Here is an 18,652-nt window from a genome sequence, read left to right as displayed (position 1 = left end):
CACCAGCTGGCTGGTGGTCCTGGCCATGGGCCCCGCGACGGCGCGGGCGCCTCCCCCGCAGCGCTACGCGGCTCGGCGCCTCCTCAGCGTCCTCCTCCCCGCGGCGGAGCCCCAGCAATGGCCGCCCTCATCCTGCGCCCGCCCCGCCGCCCACCGCCCCCCGCCCCCGGCGCCGCCCCGCCCCCGCGCGACGCCAGGCGGGACTTCCGCCGCGCCGCAGCCGCCGCCCGTGCCCATTGGCCGCCCCTGCCGTCGCTCCGCCGCGGCCCGGGGAGGCCCCGCCGGCGCCTCCGAGCCGCATTTCCGGGTTGGGGCCCAGCGGGCGGGAGCGGCCTGGCCCCGCCTACGGGGGGGTACCCCGCGCGAGCCAATCCCGGGGCGGCGGGCGGGGCCGGGCGGGGGAGGGGCGAGCTGTCATCCCGGCTCCCGCGCCGGGAAACTGAGGCTCGCAGAGGCCGAGGCCAGGGCCTGCCAAGGTCATGCGGGAGGCAGCGGCGGGGCCGGGCTCCAACCGGTGGCTCGGACTCGGGAGCCGGGCTCTGCGTAAACACGAGAGACGCAACTTTACGAGTTGCAAAACTAAGACGTGTGCACGGAAGAAAATTTAGGGTATAAAGTCCTAATTATAAGGCAGAAAACAGTCCCATCTCATCACTGCTAATAGTCCCGGGGACACCTTTAGAACTCCCTTCTTTGCTCATAATTTGTTTTTTTGATAATGATAACGATAAAGATGACTTGATGATGATAATGATTATGACGTTGAATTTTTTGGTATTTTAGTTGATGATGGTGATGCTATTGTTGGTTTTTTAAATCGTCTTTAAAATATACATAAAATTTACCACCTTAACCGTTTTAGGGTACAGTTCAATGGCATTAAGTACATTCACGTTGTTGTGCTATGATGATGTTGTTTTAAACAAAATTAGGACCATCTTTGTACCTAAAGGTTTGCATATTTTAAAATAACGTTTTTTCTATTTCCAAAAGAAGTTATTTTAAACAATAACAATTTAGACAATGTAAAGAAGTAGCCATAAGATAAATGAATCCATAATCCCACTGCCAGAATTAATCATCGAGTAGCAGCGAGGCCACTAACATTTCCTCAGCGCTTACTCGTAGCAAGGAATTGTCATGCCCAATCTCATTCTAAACCAGCATCCCTGCTATTGTTGCCCTACTTTTCAGATGAGAAAGCTGAGGTGTGGCACAGTTCTGTAACATGTCCTAGGTCTTGCAGTGCCAGAACCAAGATCTCGATATCCACATGGCAGAGGCTGTGCTTTGACCATTAGACTACACAGCCTCTGTTTGACTGTCCAGCCTTCCAGTCCTCTGTACATTTACTTACCTTAAAAAACAACAGGGGGGCCAGCCCGGTTAAGTGTGCATGTTCTGCTTCAGCGGCCTGGGGTTCACCAGTTTGGATCCTGGGTGCAGACATGGCACTGCTTGGCATGCCATGCTGTGGTAGGCATCCCACATATAAAGTAGAGGAAGATGGGCATGGATGTTAGCTCAGGGCCAGTTTTCCTCAGCGAAAAAGAGAAGGATTGGCAGCAGTTAGCTCAGGGCTAATCTTCCTCAAAAAAAACAGGGGCCAGCCCCGTGGCCTAGTGGTTAAGTTCGCGCACTCCACTTCTCTGGCCCAGGGTTTCGCTGGCTCGGATCCTGGGCACAGACGTGGCATCACTCATCAAGCCATGCTGAGGTGGTGTCCCACATGCCAAAAACAGAGACACTCACAACTAGAATCTACAACTATGTACTGGGGGGCTTTGGGGAGAAAAACTAAAAAAAAAAGATTGGCAACAGTTGTTAGCTCAGGTGCCAATCTTAATAAAAAGGCCAGTGTAACCCATACTCCCTAGATAGACTCACGCTGTTCTGACATTCCCTTTTTTCACTTAACAATGTATGGTCCTGTATGCCTTACAGCTCTCCTGACATCTGACTGCCATCTTCCTCAGGTGAGAGGGGTGCAGAGGACTCCCCCGGAAGGAAGCCTATAGTTTACAGATTCACGTATTGTTCAAGCTCCCTCCTAACCGACACTGCAGTAGTTCCCGGACTTTTTCCTCATGAACAAGGCCCTGCATTTAAATCCATGCACACTCTTACTTATTTCCTTAGGATAAATTCTTAGCAGATGGAATTGCTGGGTCAGAGTGTACGTATCCCTCTCAGAACTTCGGATACATGCTGCAAATTGCCAACTGCGTACCCTCTCCAGACACTCTCCCCTCGGAAGACACAAAGACAACATCAAGATAGATACCAGCTCTGGCCACCATAGCAAGCCACATCCAACATTCAGGAACATTGGGAACAGTATCCTACATCAATAAGCCCTACTACACATTAAGAGCAGTGGATCTGATTTCACACCACAGGAGCCCCATGAACAGTAGGTACCATGACCATTTCTTTTTTATTTTATTTATTTATTTATTTATTTATTTATTTATTTATTTTTGGTGAGGAAGATTGTCCCTGAGCTAACATTTGTGCCAATCTTCCTCTATTTTCGTATGTGGGCCACCGCCACAGCATGGCTTGATGAGTGGTATGTAGGTCCGTACCTGGTATCCATACACACAAAACTGGGGCTGCCAAAGTGGAGTGCATGAACTTAACCACTGCACCACCAAGCCGGCCCCATCCGTTTCCATTTTTCACATGAGGAAGCCAAGGCTTCAGGGACTCGCCTACTCTCAGTCATAGAGTTACTAGGTCACAGAGCACAGGACTCAAAACCAGCCCCGACCAACACTGATGCCCTGCTCTTGACCACTGCACTCAACTGTCTGCTAACAAACCTTATTTTATATTTATTTCGGTCTTCAAAAAGCAATAAGAACTTGTCTTCAGAGAATGCTAGCCACTTTATATGATTTACTTAGTTAATTGTCATCACCACCTTATAAGAACCCCAATATTTATTACCATTTTACATGTGAAGAAGTTTGCCAGACTGTACAGTACATGCAAGTGTAAATATATACATAGCTATAGAGTCTAAAAATATATATCTCACAAGCACCCTTTCTCAGAAAGTTACTGAAGGATGTGCTCTACCACATGAGGGATGTGAGTAAGGAGAGATGAGGCGGGAGCTGCTGTTTTTCATTATAAGCCTTTTTAGAACTATTTGGCCTCTTAAACACTTATGCAAATAAAAATTAATAAAACGGGTATATCTTCTTCCTGGAAATGCTAGGAAGCTCTCACTCATTACTGTAAAGCTATGCAAGGATGTTTGTGACAGCACAGCTTCAATATGAAACAAAAAGCGAAAAAAGAGAAAAAAAACCCAAAATATTTATCAAGAAGAGAATGGCAAAATAAATTATGGTACATTCATCCTGGAGAATTCCATGCAGCTCCTGACAAAAACAGGGCAAAGCCCTAACAAGCAGCGAGAGCAAAGAAGCAAGTTGCAGAATATGAACTGGAGGGGGGGGGGGGGGGGGGGTCTTTACTTTTTCTTTTTTTGTGCTGAGGAAGATTCGCCCTGAGCTAACATCTGTGCCAATCTTCCTCTATTTTGTATGTGGGTCACTGCCACAGCGTGGCTGGCAAGTGGCATGGGTCCACACCCAGGATCTGAACCTGTGAACCTCGGCTGCCAAAGCGGAGTGTGCTGAACTTAACCACTAGGCCACAGGGCTGGCCCCTTTAAGTTTTTAATTTTAATTAGAGTCTATTACACCAAAGCATAGCCATGTCGTTCTTGAGTAATTTAGAGAGAAACAGGGAGGGGGGAAAAACTTGAGGAGAAGCTACACGGTGAGCTTTAGGGCCCCTGGAGCAGGAGGTGGAGCAGAAAGCACCCCAGCCAGCCTCCGGGGAAGGGGGGGGGGGGGGGGGCTGGCTGCAGCCCTGAAGAAGGCAGAGCAGGCAGCAGGGGCAGGGCTGGGAGGGGCAGCTATAGGAGGAACAAACAACAATTCTCAGTTCTCGCAGGGCATCACTGGCAGCCAGTCTGCAAGGCCTAAGCCAGGCCAGGCAACGCCGCTCCTCTCACCTGGCAAGAGGCAGGACACCCCCTTCATGGGTTGGGTCTGGCTGCCCATCTCAGGACAATGAACAGGAGGGGAGATGGACTCACCTGGCCCAGGGTAGTTCATTGGCACCCCAGCTGGAGGAAGGAGGGGGACGGTCCCCCGCTCCCATCTGTACCTTCCCTGCCTGAACCTGTCCCTGGTGGAAAAGTGAGCTCGAGCCAACAGTGCAACAGCTTGGCCTGACACTGTGAGGTCATGTTCCGCCCAGGGAGGGGCAGGAGGATGACCTTAACCATCCTGGGAGGGGGCTGGAGGGCTGCCTTATATACACAGCCCAGGAGTGTGAAGCACTCACTGAAAACCAGGCCATGCTTGCACTAGGCCTGTTCTACTTCATGTATTTTTCACTCACTTCTATCACCCTCATGGCACAGGGGAGGAAACTGGGGTTCAGAGGCTGTGGAACTTACCTCACATCACACAGCTAGAGTATCAGTCATCTAGAGCCGTGTAACAAATTATCCCAAAACTTAGAGCCATAAAACAACAAGTATTTATTATCTCATGGTTCCTGTGGGTGAGGAGTCCAGGAGCCGCTTGGCTGGGTGGCTCTGGCTCATGGTTCCCTCATAAGGTTGCAGCTGGGATGTCAAGTCATGTAAGGCTGGAGTGCACCCGGAGGATCCCTTCCAAGGTGGCCCATTCACCCAGGTGTTGGTGGAGGCCTCAGTTCCTCACCATGGGGGCCTCTCCACAGGGCTGTCTGAGTGTCTTCATGCCACAGCAGCTGGCTTTCCCCAGAGTGACTGGAGAGAAGGAGAGCACACCCAAGATGGAAGCCACAGTGACTTTTATAACCTAATCTCAGAAGTGATATAGCATCACTTCTGTCCCATCCTATTGGTCACACAGAACAACCTGGTACCATGTGGGAGGAATGGACAAGGGTGTGAATCCCAGAAGGTAGGATCACTGGGGGTCGTCTTCAAGGCTGGCCACCATGGCTAGTCAAGGGCAAAGCCAGGATTCTAATCCTGCTGGGATGCAGAGAGAGACGGGGAGAGACAAGGGAAGAGAGGTGGGCCAGGCCCGCATCCATGGAGGTTTTGGGAGCCAGGGAAGGGCTGTACCAGGCAAAGCGGAGGCAGGGAGACCAGTCAGGGAGAGACAAGAGGGCTCACAAAAGATAATGGTGTAGTCTCCTGCTTCTGCCTGCTAAGTCCCTGGTCACTATGCCTGAGATTCCCAAGATGCACTTGCTGGTAGCTGCAGATGGGTGGATGAAAGATGCCAAAGTAAGCCAATGGGAAAGCCACCTGGGAAAATGTCCTCCCATATAAATCTGCTACGTGAGAAAAAAAGTAGACCAGGAGCCAGGCAACAGAAAGTTGCAGGAGATCTCAGGCAAGTAACTTCCCTCCCTAAACCTTGACTTCCCCAGCTTAAAATGGACTGACTCCAAAAATTGGTTAACATCGCAAAGACTGAAAACATCCAGTGTTGGTAAGCATGTAGGGAAATGAGCACCTGTGTGCAGTGACAACAGCAATGTAGGATCTCCTTTAGACCCGGCCAATGGGAGCCCTGAACTGGGCCCTTCTCTCTAGAAGGTATGGTAGGCAGAATAACGGCCTCTCCAAAGATGTGCACATCCTAATCACCCAACCTGTGGATATGTCATCTTATATGGAAAAGGGGAATTAAGGTTGCTGATTAGCTGACCTTAAAATAGGGAGATTATCCAGGATCATCCAGGGAGGCCCAATATAATCACAAGGGTCCTTAGGAGATGGGAGAGAGAGAAAGAGCCAGGGTCAGGGGCCGGCTCTGTGGCTGAGTGATTAAGTTCTCGCACTCCGCTTTGGCAGCCTGGGGTTCACTGGTTTGGATCCCAGGCACAGACCTAAACACCACTCATCAAGCCATGCTGTGGCAGCATTCCACATACAACTAGAATGACCTATAACTGGGATATACAACTACGTATGCGGCTTTGGGGAAGACCAAAAAAAGAGGAAGATTCACAACAGATGTTAGCTCAGGGCCAATTTTCCTCACCAAAAAGCACACGTTAAGAAAAATAAAAAAGAGCCAGGGTCAGAGAGACACAACATGAGAAAGACTTGACTGGCCGTTGCTGGCTTTGCCAATGGAAAGGGGTCATGAGCCAAGGAATGCATCTGGAAGCTGGAAAAGGTGAGAAAACAGATTCTCTCCTACAGCCTCTAGGGAGAATCAAAGCTCTGCCACCACCTTGATTTTAGCCCATTTAGACAAATTTCTGACTCTGACCTCCAGAACCGTAAGGTGACAAATTTGTGTTCTTTTAAACCACTCAGTCTGTGGTAACTTGTTAGAGCAGCAGTAGGACACTAATACAGAAGCCCCTTCTCAGATCCTGCTGTGGCCACACGAGGGAAGAGGAACCCACAGGATGCCATCTGCCTTCTAGATACCCTGAGCAGGCGGCCAGCCCAGTGACGCAGCGGTTGAATTCGAACATTCCACTTTGGCAGCCCCGTTTGCCGGTTCGGATCCCAGGTGCGGACGTGGTACCATGTGGCAAGCCATGCTGTGGTAGGCCTCCCACATATAAAGTGGAAGAAGATGGGCACAGATGCTAGCTCAGGGCCAGTCTTCCCCAGCAAAAAGAGGAGGATTGGCAGCAGATGTTAGCTCAGATGTAATCTTCCTCAAAAAAAAGGAAAAAAACGAAAAAAAAAGCAGCAGCCAGAGGCCCGGCCTGTGACCTACTGTGACCTTGTGGTTAAGTTGTGCACGCTTGCTTCCGCAGCCACGGTTAGGTTCTAGGAGCCGACCAACACGGCTCTGCAGCGGCCATGCTGTGGTGCGGCTGACATACAAAAAGGATGAATATTGGCAACAGATGTTAGTTTAGGGCGAACCTTCCTCAGGGGAAGAAGAAAAAAAAGCAAAGGGCAAAGCACAATCAAAAGTGCAATCCCAGTTCATAAAAGAAACCAAGCCCCCAAAGTGGAAAGAGGTTCAGGATCAGGTTGGAAGGAATCATACCGAGCTGTTAACTGGGTCGGGGGGAGTGCGAGGCACGCGCGGCTCAGAGAGGGCTGCGGCTTCGGGGCCGAGCTGGGTGCCCCCAGAGCTGCCCGAAGACTGAGAGCGAGGAAGGATGCTGAGGAGGTGGCCCAGGAGCGGAGACGCCCTTCCTCCACCCTCCTCGTGCCACCCCCGTGCTGTGTCCACCCGGGCTCCCGACCCCGGACCCAGGACAAGCTCCGAGCCAGAGAAGCTCCGAGGTGGGGCGAGGCCCGGTGAGACGGTGGAAAGGGGCCGGCGGGGAGCCCTGCCCCTCAACTCCCCGACGCCAACGAGAGCGGGGCGGGAAAGAAGGGGCGCAGAAGGGCGCGAGGAGGACTGGGGCGTACGGGGACCCGCGGGGGCTCGACGGGACGGTATAGGGAAGGACGTGCTGTAGGCGGAAGGTGCGCAGGGAGGCGGGACGCAGTGGGACGGGGAGGAGCGCAGAAAGGGGCGGCTTGGGGTGCAGTGCGGTCCGCAGAGCGCGGCGGCGCGTTGTCCCTCCGGGTCCCCGGCGCCCGCTCTGGTCGCGCCGTCTGGAGCTCTCGGCTGCGGGTTCGCCCCTTAACTGGGTCCGAGGGCGACCCGTTTCCCCATTGCTTGGCCCCAGCGCTTCCCTTCTCATGGCGATCCTGATTGGCCGCCGGCAGAGCCCGCCCCTCAGGAAGGAGCCTCTTCCACAGCAAGCGAGTCCCCGCGCGCCGCACCCGTCCCGGTCCTGCAGACCCGCGTAGACCCGGCGCCTGGGCCGCAGGCTAGGGTCGCGACAGGAGCGGGTTGGACCGGCCTCACTGTGAACGCCCCGCCCCCTCGGGCGTGGGCGCAGCCTCACTCTCCGCTTGATTGATACCGTCTGTCCCCCACTCCCAAGGCGGCTTGTCCGGCCTGGACCACCCAGATCCTCCGCACGAATCAACGCCAGGCCCCGAGCGCATCGCTCGCCGCGGTGTTTCCGGTGCGCCCGGAGCCCTCAGCTTCGCAAGGGGTCGCCTCATCGGCGGGGCTCGAACCCGGATGCCCTCAGCGCAGTCCAACAGCGTCAGGTGGAAGCCTCCGCAGATCCCAGGCCCGACCGCCAGGTGGCCCTCGCCCCCATGCGGGGAGTCGTATCGCGGCGGCCGCCCAGGCCTAGCCCGTCGCCCCTGCGGAAGCTCTCACCAGCACAGGGCCCTCGTCCTCCCACTCACGCACAACACAGAACAAGCCACGGAGATGCTAGGAGCACGCCAGGCCACCTCCCCAGGGATCCCACTCCAGCTCCTCCCTCCAGTGAAAGTCACCCCCACCCACCAGTGACTCAGGCACACACCTGGCCTCACCTCCCCCACCCCGCCCAGTCCGCACCTGCACTAGGGCAAGCCGGTCCCCCACTTAACTCGACTGCCACCCCACAACCAGCCCCTCAGGGTCTTCTTGCTATCCTTGGCAACCCCCCGCCCCCCGCAGCAACCGGAAGGATCACTTAAAACGTCAGCGCATCTTTGTTTAAAAGCCTGCGGCCTCAGACTCATGGAAACAAGGTGAACTGTGGGCGCCAGGGCTGGGGGAGGCGATGGGAGCGTGTTTATTCGGTGCAGGGTTTCCATTGGGGTGAGGAAAAAGTTCCGCAGAAGACAGCGGTGATGGTTGCACAGCAATGTGAGTGTGCTTAACGCTACTGAGCTGTAAGCTTAAAAATGCTTAAAATGGTAGATGTTATATGCATTTTACCACAACTTTAAAAATAAAACCCTCCAGCAGCTGCCCCCACACCTCAAATAAAACCCAAACTTCCACGCAGCTGCAGGGCCCTGCTCACCACGCGTGACCCCTCTCCAGCCCCCTGGGTCCCCTCTCTCCAGCCAGGGTGGCCATCTGTGTCTCCCACACTAAGCCTGTACCACTGCACCTTTCTGGGGCAGCACACTCTGCTTGAAGTGCTGTCCCCGCTGGTGCTGGCTCCTACTATCTCTGGCGTCAACCTTGCTGACCACCATCTCGACTGGCCCCTCCCTGGTCCTCCCAGAGAGGCAGCACGATGATGGGTGGAAGTGAGGCCCCAGAAATGGCTGGGCCAGGCCAAACCCTGGCCTTGGTGCTCACCAGCTCTGGGACTCGGTGCCCGTTTCCTCATCTGAGAAATGGGGGTGACAAATAAGAAATCCCTTTGGATTTTTGGTAGCAGAACAGAGCAAGGTTCCGAGAGCACTTAGGTGGCCTGGCACCAGCTGAACAGCCCCTCAGCCCCCTCCCCACCAGGGAGGGGCAGGCAGATAGCAGGGGCCCTGGGCCACATCCCTCATGCTGGCACAGTGCTGGAGCTGCTCAGTCACCACTGGGCACACCGCATCCCGGCACCCCAAGGGCATGTGCCCCTACCCCAGGCCCCCACTCAGCCCTGCCTCATCGGTTGTTCTCCCCAGGTTGTTCACCCTCAAACACAACAGGAACCTGTGACCATCTTTGTCACTTTGGGCTTGGAGACACTTCCTCTAGTGGACTCCGCAGCAGACGCAGGAAGAGTGGTGGCCAAACTACAGTCAATGGTGTCCTGGGACACAGTCTGTGCCCTCCTGCTCCGAGGACTGCACCAGTAGGAAGGAGGAAGGGCTGCACCAAGGCCAGCCGTCTGAGCCCCACATCGTGGCTGTCTTCAGAGCCAGCAGCGCCCCCTGAAGCCCACTCGCCTCGAAGCTGGCTTACCCAGGGAGCCCAACAGCCCAGGCTCCCCTGCCCCATTCCATCCATTTCAACCAGCACGTCTGCCTGTGGGTCTGCAGGCCTCAGACACACTTGTCTTACTGAAGGGCCCTGTCACCTCCACTGGAGCCCCACAAGGCCCCACAAGGCTAGGCTAAGCTGGAATCCAGCCACTCTCAACTCTAAGCAATGAAGAGCCCCCCAGGAGACCCACGAGCATGACAGCGGAAACAGCAAGAAGCCCTGCTTTGAAGCAAAACTCGGAGACCAGGCAAGCCCCTGTGGGGCGCACGTTTATCCAAGCCAGCCAGCCAGCCACCTCGCAGGCCCAGGCCGTCCACCTGAGGCAGGGCTCCCACTCGCTTCCTGGAGACCAGCTCCTCGATGGCCCAGCCCTGACAGTGTCCGGCTGGGGCTGGGCGTCCTCCCCAGTTGTGGTCCTCAGTCACTGCCTGGCCTCCTCCGCCTGCCATACCAGCTCGCCTGAGATGTAGGTAGCCCGGACGTGGAGGGAATCATCAAGCACCACGAAGTCTGGGTCAGAGATGGGCCGTGAGAGGCGGAAGGGGTGGGGCCACTGCCCCCCCACCAGGCTGGTGGGGAAACTGAGGCCCAGGACACAATTCATGCAGGACGCCCTGACCCTTCACATACTGACTGAGGCCCTGGAACCAAAATTCCTGGCAGCAGGGGATGAGGGACAAAGCTCCCAGCAGCCCCTTACCTGGCATTGTCTCAGAAGCCAGAGAGCGTGGCCTGCTGGGAAAAGGGGCCCAGGCTGCGGCTGGTGGCCGGGCAAGGCAGTCTGGGCACAGGGAACATCCCACCCACTCACCCTGGCCCCCTGAGAACTCCCAAGTCTTCAGGTTGCTCAGGGCCACCCCACATCAGGGCCTGACCTGCATCGGCCCCGAAATCCAGGGTCCCCTTGCGCTTCTCCAGCCCCAGCAGCTGGGCGGGGTGCAGGGACGCAGCCTCCAGGGCTGACTCCACACTGCAGCCTGCTCGGGGGACAGAGCTGGGTGACGACCACCAACCCCCAGCAAGCTCTGCCAGCAGCCCCTCCCCACGATGGCCCCAAAGCTCCAAGTCCCAGGGACGGGGGCTGGGGGCATCCTAGGACTCTGCAGCACGTTGGCGAGACCCCGCCCTCCCCCTAGTCTGAGAACACTGCCAGGTGCTGTCTTCCTAGCCACTCACCCATCCCAGCCCCACAGAGATGCTCTCCCCACTGACAAAATGCTCTGGACCCAAATGCCCGCAGCCCTCCCTCCTCCTGGGTCCCAGGGAAAGCAGCCCCACAAGGAAGCAGCAGCCTGGGCATCCAAGAGGCCACCTGGGGCTTGATGCTCTGCCCCGCCCCCTGCAAAGGTCAAACGACCGAACCCAATTCTCTCTGCCCCCACATCACCCCTTAGGCCACAACTGTCACCTGCCCCCTGGCCAGCCTCCCTGCTGCTCTAAAGAGCATTTTGGACCTTGGTAGCCCCCAGCATGACGCCCCAGCCCTGGGGTGCTGGCAAGAGCCTCACAGGGCCCGGCCAACAACAACCTCTGCCAGGCCACCCCCTCCCATCCCCCAGAACATGCCGACCCCTTGAGAAGCCTCCACACAGCCTGACCCCAGAGGCCTGACAACCACCTTGCTCCCCAAGCTCCACACCTGTAAGATCCTGGGATCCCACAGGACCCAGGCCAAGGCCCTCCCTGTCTGGGTGCTGTGGCTTTACCGCCTCTCACCCCGGATCCAGCCATCAGCTTGCTCACCGCCCTCTCCCTGTGCCTGTAAGCTCCTTGCAGGCGGGGCCTTGGCCGCATTCCTGGGCACCTCACCAGACAAGAGAGGTGGGCACAGGGCCCTGATTGGCCCCACGCTCCCCTCCAGCCTCTCTCAGATGCAGCCTCCACCCCAGCACACGTACTCGCACACACACGCACACACCCACCCTCCTCACTGACCTGTGGCCTGCAGGAAATGCCGGACGCAGACGTCCATTGGGGCTATGCTGCCACTCAGTGTGTGGGTGCCTTGAGAGCAGAGAGGGCAAGTTTGGGGGGGCTGGGGGCCACCAGGCATGCTGGGTGGCGTGGGGGGCGGCCAGCAGGCTGGCAGGGGACGACGTCCAGGTTCTTGCATCCCAGCACGGAGGGGCTGAGAAGTGTTCTCATGTGGGTAGTCAGCAGTAACGGGGGTCACTCACCTGCTACGTAGGCCGTCAGCCCATCCACCTCCACCTCCTGCTGCCCCAGTGTGTGACGGCCATTGCCCAAGCCCAGGGCAGGAACAGCATCGGTGACCAGCACCAGCCCTGAGAGGGTAAGGGGCTTCAGGACTTGGTCCGCCTGATCTGACCACTTGCCCCCGCCCTGCCCAGCCGCTCACCCTGGGGATGGGCCCGGTGGGCGATGCGCAGGGCAGCAGGGTTGGTGTGCATGCCATCGGCGATCATCCCGTAGAAAATGTGGCGGCCTGGGGGCAGCCGGTCACTGGTCAGGAGCCCCACGATGCCCGGGTCACGGTGGTGGAACTGGGCAGGGGCAGGCAGGAGGGGCGGCTGAGCGGCAGGAGGAGCCCCATGTCCACCCAACAGCCCGCCCAGGAGCCAGGGCAGCACTCACAGGCAGCATGGCGTTGAAGAGGTGGGTGATGAAGCTGGCCCCACTCTGCACCGCTTCCTCCGCAGCCCGCAGATCGGCCACCGAGTGCCCTGCATGGGGGACCCAGACTCAGACTCTGCACCCAGCCCGGGACCCCCAGGTGGGCCCAGCCCCAGAGGCAGGCCCCTTACCTAGGGACACACAGATGCCACGGGCTGTCAGCGCCTGGATCACCTCATGGCTGCGACCCAGCTCAGGGGCCAGTGTCACAATGCAGACGTTGTCCAGGGAACCATAGGTGTCCAGCACGTCCTGGAAGGCGTTGGCCTCGAAGGAGCGCAGGTGGGCCTCGGGGTGAGCACCCCGCTTCTCCCGGCTGATGAACGGGCCCTCCAGGTGCACTCCTGGGAGGAGGGGAGCAGATGGCTCCAGCAGGCCCCTACCCTGCAGCCCTGCCCTCCCTCCCCACTTGGGCACCTGGAGGGGGAGGGACTGCCAACAGATCCCCAAGGAGCCTCCCAGGGTGGGGGCAGGGAGAGGGGTCAGCCACTCACCGAGGACCCCTGCCCCATGGGGACCACCACTCTTCACAGGGATCTGAGGAAGGACCTGGGGGGAACCAGCTGTTAAAGCCCTGCCCCCACAGCCCAGCCGAAGTCAGAGGTCAGAGCTCAGCCCAGCCCCCACTGGCCTTCCCTCAGGTGTTAGAAGATGGTAGAAGGCCCCCTACCATGGTCAGGGAAAACTCAGTACTCAGAAACAGCAGGACATAGACTTAGGAGCACTGAGAAATGACAGGCCCCTGGGGATGTGAGACTGGCCTCCACAAGGACCAGGAGGTGAGCAGAGAGTTCCCAGGCAGGGGGCAGGCACAGAGCACGGAGGGTGACTCCAACCGCCCTGGCCCTCAAGGGGGCCCCAGTCCAGGCAGCAGCTAGGACACAGGAGAGGGTGCACGAGAAGGGCCTGGACCCAGACAAGGCACTGGCCCGGCCTCCCTGAGCTGGAGGAGGAGGAAGCAGGCCCGAGGCAGGACGAGGGCATGTACTCCAGGCAGAGCAACGGGCAGAAGCAGGGGCTGGGCAGCCAGAGAGCTCAGTGTGATGGGGCCGGGGGCTCGGGCACTGAAGGCATGGCCATGCTGTGCCAGGAGCTGGACGTAATCAGGAAGGCCACTTGTGTGCGACAGGGGCTCACCTCACATTATATGCCTCAGAAGTGGACGAGCAGACAGGTGTCCCAGCCCACCCCCTTCAGGATGTGGAACAGGGAGCAGGACACGGCAGAGTCCCTGGGGTGAGCCTGCTGGACCAGCGTGTCCCCATCCCAAACAAGATACAGGGAGTTTTAAGAGGCTTAAAACCAGTGTGACAGAGAGGATGGGGGAAGGGCAAGCTGAGTTGGGAGCCCAGCACGCAGATGCTGGCAGATATGGGCAGGCAGGCGTGGTGGGGACAGTGAGAAAACAGGCACCACACGGCCCCCCACTGGCTCAGGCCTCAGCAGCACCTGGTGCCTTGGGTGGGGGGGACCAACAACAGGAGCAGCGTTAAAGAATAGCCGGGTTCTCAAGTGTGCCCACCAAGCACCTGGGGAAGTAAACCAGAGGGTCTCTAGGAGAGAAGCAGGTCGAGGCACAGCAGAAAATGGGGCAATTCAGTGGAAGTTTATGTTCTTAACGCTCTCAGCATGTCACCAGAAAGGCCCAAGACAAAGGACTCAGGGACCTCGACCTAAGGGAGCCTCCAGCTGCCCCCAGGCTCGGTGTTCCCAGTGGCCTGCTGGTCCCTGTCCTCCCACAGAGCCGACAAGCAGGGCTCGCCAGCAGGCTGGACAGGCCTCTGAGAGGAGACAAGGAGAGCGCCACAAACAACAGGACAGAGCCGGCAGGGACGTAGAGAGCCAGGAGAGGTGCACGCGCAAGAAGCCTCACACCCATGAAACAAGGATGGAGTGTAGGAAAAAGGAACATCTGGGAGGGAAAGCAAGCTCTTGCAAATGAAAAATACGCAAGTACTGAAGTGAAAAACTCAAGAGAAGAACTGGAAGGTAAAAACCGGGGAAATGTCCAGAAAGCAGCGCCAAACAGAAAGAGAAGAGAAAAGAATTACAGAAGCCATCCAGGAGGCCCAACAGTGGAATAACAACTCCCAGAAAGAGATGACAGAGAAATGAAGGAGAACATCAAGAAATCATTCAAGAAAAGCAAACAACCAAAACTGAAATTCCAGATGGACAGGGCCTGCTGACGGCCAGCACAACAGATGAACTCTCCCAGGACCCCACACATCACCCTAAGACTTCAGAACCCAGGGGCAAAGCTTCCAGAGGGAAGAAAGAGGTCACACACAAAGGATCAGGGGTCAGACGGTGTCCAGCTTCTCATCAGCAACCCTGGAGGTTAAAAGACAATACAGCAATACCTTTAAAATTCTGGAAGAAAATGACTTCTAACCTAAAATTGAAACCCAGCCAAGCCACGAATTAAGAGAAAAGACATTTTCAGACCTTCAAGATCTCAAAAACTTTCTCTCCCATGACCCCTTTCTCCGGAAGCTACCGGAAGATGTGCTCCACCAAAATGAAGGCATAGGAGCAGGCTGTGTGGCTGAGGGCTTAAGTTAGTGCGCTCCGCTTCGGCGGCCCAGGTTTTTGCCGGTTTGGATCCTGGGCATGGACATGGCACCGCTCATCAGGTCATGCTGAGACAGCATCCCACACAGCACAACCAGACAACGTACAACTAGAATACACAACTATGTACTAGGGGGCTTTGGCGAGGAGAAATTAAAAAAAAAAAAAAGATTGGCAACAGATGTTAGCTCCAGTGCCAATCTCTAAAAAAAGAAACAAAAAAAACGAAGGCGTACACCAGCAAAAACGACGACACAGGATTCTGGACAGAGAGACTTAGCAAGACGAGGCCAGGCGACCCCCCAGTGAGGGGAGATCCCAGGACAGCTCGACCCCAGGAGCGCCAGTAGCCAACACTGGAAGAGCAGGTCCCAGAGGCTTCCGCAGGAAGACGAACTGATGGATGGCTCGCTGCGTCTAACTATCCCAAAAGAAGAGCAGGACAACTTGCAGAAAGCATGGCGTTGAGTCAGTAGATAGAAACGCCACGCAAACAATGAATAGCTCCCAGGGAAACACAGTTGACAGGCAGGGAAACGTAACTGAGCTGTGGGTCCTGAGGACTGTTTTCACCAAAACCACAGGTAACTGGGGACCACAGGGATGATGGGGCCGTCAGGGCCCGAGAACGTGCAAGGGGCTCAAAGAGAACGAATCCTTATCTTTCCTGGGGAGAAGCCAATACGCACATAAATTGCCCTAAACCGAAAAGACAAGTAGGAACAGTAGCATATTTTTGAGCGATTTGAGGGCAACCTCCAAGAGTCACCTAAGCTGAAAGTGACTGCCTCCAGGCGGGAACCAGTGGCGGCAAAGAGCTTCTGTTTTTCCTAACAGGCCAGGTGACGTATAAGAGTTCACTAAAGATTAAAAAAAAAATAAGATAAGATAATGGCTGAGTTTTTCTAGAACAGAGTTTTAAAAGGGAAAGCTAGAGAGAACTAAGTGGACAGAACAGAACAAACAGCAGTCTGGAGGTGAAGAGAACGAGACATGTTCAAGGCAGGAAAGGTCAAAGTGTAGAGGGCATGTGGCGCCAGAGGCAATGGCCTGGCTGTCACCCTGAGGTGCCTCATCTTGGCTCAGCAGACAATGGACCTGATGCACAGAACAACGCAATCAGATCTTCCTCCTGGCAGGGTAGCAAACGGTGAGGCTGGAGGAGAAGACCTCAGAAAAAGAGCAGGTGGTCTCAATGGACCAGAACACGATGAAAAAGGACCTCAGTAACTTCCAACAAAGTAGCAATCCAGTTCTGCCCGGTATGATGGAGCTCTGGACGAAGGTGGGGTGGATGGTGGGGGAGATACACAAGTGAACAGTCCTGTGGTTTCTAAGAGAATATCAGTATTAAATTTCTCATATTCAAAGTGCTCCACGATTTCCACCGTAAATCAGCTTACTCTCTGCCTCCCCTCATCCGGTAAGCATTTCTGGAGGATGACTGGTGCCAGGAAGAAAACCTAAGATAGAATTCCTACTGGCTGCGACTCTGCCCTGAGGAAGACCTTGCAGTCTGCATCACGCTGGCCAAACATGCAGTGTGTGAGGGCAGGGGCAGACAGCCCAGCTTCAAGGAGGCACGCAGGGCAGCTGGTGCAGCAGAGGGAGCAAAGGAAAGGCCTGTGGGCAGAGGGCTCGGGGGCAGCAGAGGACACTGCCTGGAATGGCTGGAATGTGCTGGGGGGAGAGCAGAGCTCCACGGCAGGGAGGGAGGGAGTGCTCAGGAGAGTGGTGTTTATCCTGCCGATAAAGGGGGCTTGGAGTGGGGGACTGTGAGTGACGTGCTGAGCCCTGTGCCTTAAGAATGTCACTCTGGCACAACCCAGAACCAGGAGAGCACTGGGAAGCTAGGGTGACAGTCACTAGGCCTCAGTGGTGGGGAACAGGAAGCAAGAGCACAAAGGATGGGGGCCAAGAGGGTGGGCATGTCCAGAACCAGGGGCCAGTTTGCAGCAGGAAGATGAGCTTAGTTTTCAGTATCTGACTCTGTGATGGAAGAGCTGGGAGAAATTTCCAGAAAGATACCCATACCTGACATTTACTAAGTGCTTAATATGTACCAAGCACAGTGCTGAGCACCCACCTATCCTAAGAAAAGGATACCATTATTCTTCTCACTTTAGGTCTGAGGAAACCGAGGTTCAGAAAGAAGTAAGGAGGGCCTAAGTCTCCCAGTTGATGAGTGAAGTCAGGAGGCCGGGACCAAACCCGGAACCCACAGCTCGCGGCCTCTCACAGCGCCCAGCTCTGACTCTGCGTCCACACACCCAGGAGGGAACCCCACAGTGGGCAATGCAATCCCTGATCCTGGAATAGATCCTGTACTGCAGGAAAACTAGAAAAGTGGAACAAAAATAGTAGGTTAAGGGATAGATAACTACTAATTTTCTAAAGTCAGTAACTCAATTGCATTCACTTAAGAGAATATCCTTGCTTTTAAGAAAAAGTTAAGCATTCAGAAGTAAAGAGGCTTGATGAATGCAACCTACTCTCAAATAACTCAGAAAAAAAGAACATACAAACAGAAAGAATAATAAAACGTGGCAAAGAGCAAAACTAAAGAACCTGAATGAAAAATACAATTTTTTTAAAGGAAAAATGTACCACAGATGACTGAATCCCAAGACTTGCAGATGAGGAAAGTGGAAGGATGCGGGGGTGTAGACAAGAGCAGCAGGAAGGCCTGGGGTAGACAACGGAGCTACTTTCTGGAAGGTGTTTTCACCAGTCACAGCACAGACAGGTTAGGGGGGATGGGCCTGAAAAACAACTATGGATGTGGCAATGAGAAAGTCCCCAGCAGCCCTGGTCAAGGAGGCAGCTTCTGGAGCCCGGAGGCAGAGGCGGCCAGAGTGCAGGGTGGGGAGGGTGGGGGGTAGCACAGGTGCTGAGGCAGCAAATGTGGAGGCCTGTGGGGACAGCTGCAAAGGCAGTCCCACTGCGATGGCAGAGCGTTTAGAGAGACCAGGCAGAGGGGACACCTGAGTGAGAAAGCCCAGGGGTGACGCCCCAGGCCCTGGCAGAGAGAGGCCATCGGAGGAAACGAGATGCAGGCGCCAAGATTGTCTACGGTGGAAAGAAGAGGAGAGGAGATTTGAAAATTCAGGGGCTGGCTGCTTCTGGAGCCCTCTTCGGAGGCAGAGAGCCTGACCTCACCTTGTGATAAACCTCGGGTGGTGAGGTGACCAAGGTGGGGCAGAACGAGGTGACTCCGTGAGATAGGATCCTCTGGGCCACCAAGGCGACCCCCGAACCCACGTCCTCCGCGGCCTGAGAAAAGTCAACGCCAAATCCACCTGCAGCCACAGAAAAGAAGGGGTCGCAGCGTGCTCAGAGGTCCTCCCCTGGGTTCCCACCCCCTGGGCCCTACACCACACCGTTGATCTGCACGTCGATGAAGCCGGGCGCCAGGATACAGCCCCCGCAGTCCCGCTGCTCGTCGGCCACGCGCCGCTCCTCAAAAAACAGCTTCTCCGGGTCCAGAATGCGGCCCTCGCGCACCCACAGGTCCTCCCTGCGGACAGCGCGGGGCGGGGACTCGGACCGCCTGCCCAGCCTCCGCTCCCCGCCCCGCGCCCGCGCCCGCCGGAGCAGTGCCCGGCCCCCGCCCCGCCGACCCCGCGCCCCCGGAGCAGCGCCCAGCCCCCGCCCCGCCAGCCCCGCGCCCC

General features: G+C 56.2%; 2 protein-coding genes across 5 annotated transcripts in view; both read right to left on the bottom strand.

The window, feature by feature from the left end:
* Positions 1 to 143, bottom strand: part of PDPK1 (3-phosphoinositide dependent protein kinase 1) — an 80,076-nt gene extending 79,933 nt beyond the window's left edge. The window contains exon 1 of one of the 4 annotated variants that reach the window (XM_046666230.1): positions 4 to 143. In XM_046666230.1, the coding sequence (XP_046522186.1) occupies positions 4 to 27 (24 nt within the window). In that variant the 5' untranslated portion in view covers positions 28 to 143. The remainder of the gene's footprint in view (positions 1 to 3) is intronic. The other 3 variants (XM_046666231.1, XM_046666226.1, XM_046666227.1) reach the window with 3 other exon arrangements.
* Positions 144 to 8,593: 8,450 nt separating this feature from the next.
* AMDHD2 (amidohydrolase domain containing 2) lies at positions 8,594 to 18,629 on the bottom strand (the record flags this gene model as incomplete). The annotated part of the gene is made up of 10 exons (XM_046666339.1): positions 8,594 to 10,283; positions 10,649 to 10,750; positions 11,709 to 11,777; positions 11,951 to 12,058; positions 12,133 to 12,277; positions 12,369 to 12,457; positions 12,539 to 12,751; positions 12,902 to 12,956; positions 18,141 to 18,280; positions 18,362 to 18,629. Coding segments are annotated over 10 exons (1,278 nt in total), but the record flags the coding sequence as incomplete, so codon positions are not given.
* Between the last annotated feature and the right edge of the window lie 23 nt (positions 18,630 to 18,652).

This window comes from Equus quagga, chromosome 7, assembly GCF_021613505.1.
Source record: "Equus quagga isolate Etosha38 chromosome 7, UCLA_HA_Equagga_1.0, whole genome shotgun sequence".
In the NCBI taxonomy this organism is placed as follows: Eukaryota; Metazoa; Chordata; class Mammalia; order Perissodactyla; family Equidae; genus Equus; species Equus quagga.
The sequence above is the reverse complement of the archived record's forward strand: the minus strand, read 5'-3'. Positions and strand labels throughout refer to the sequence as shown.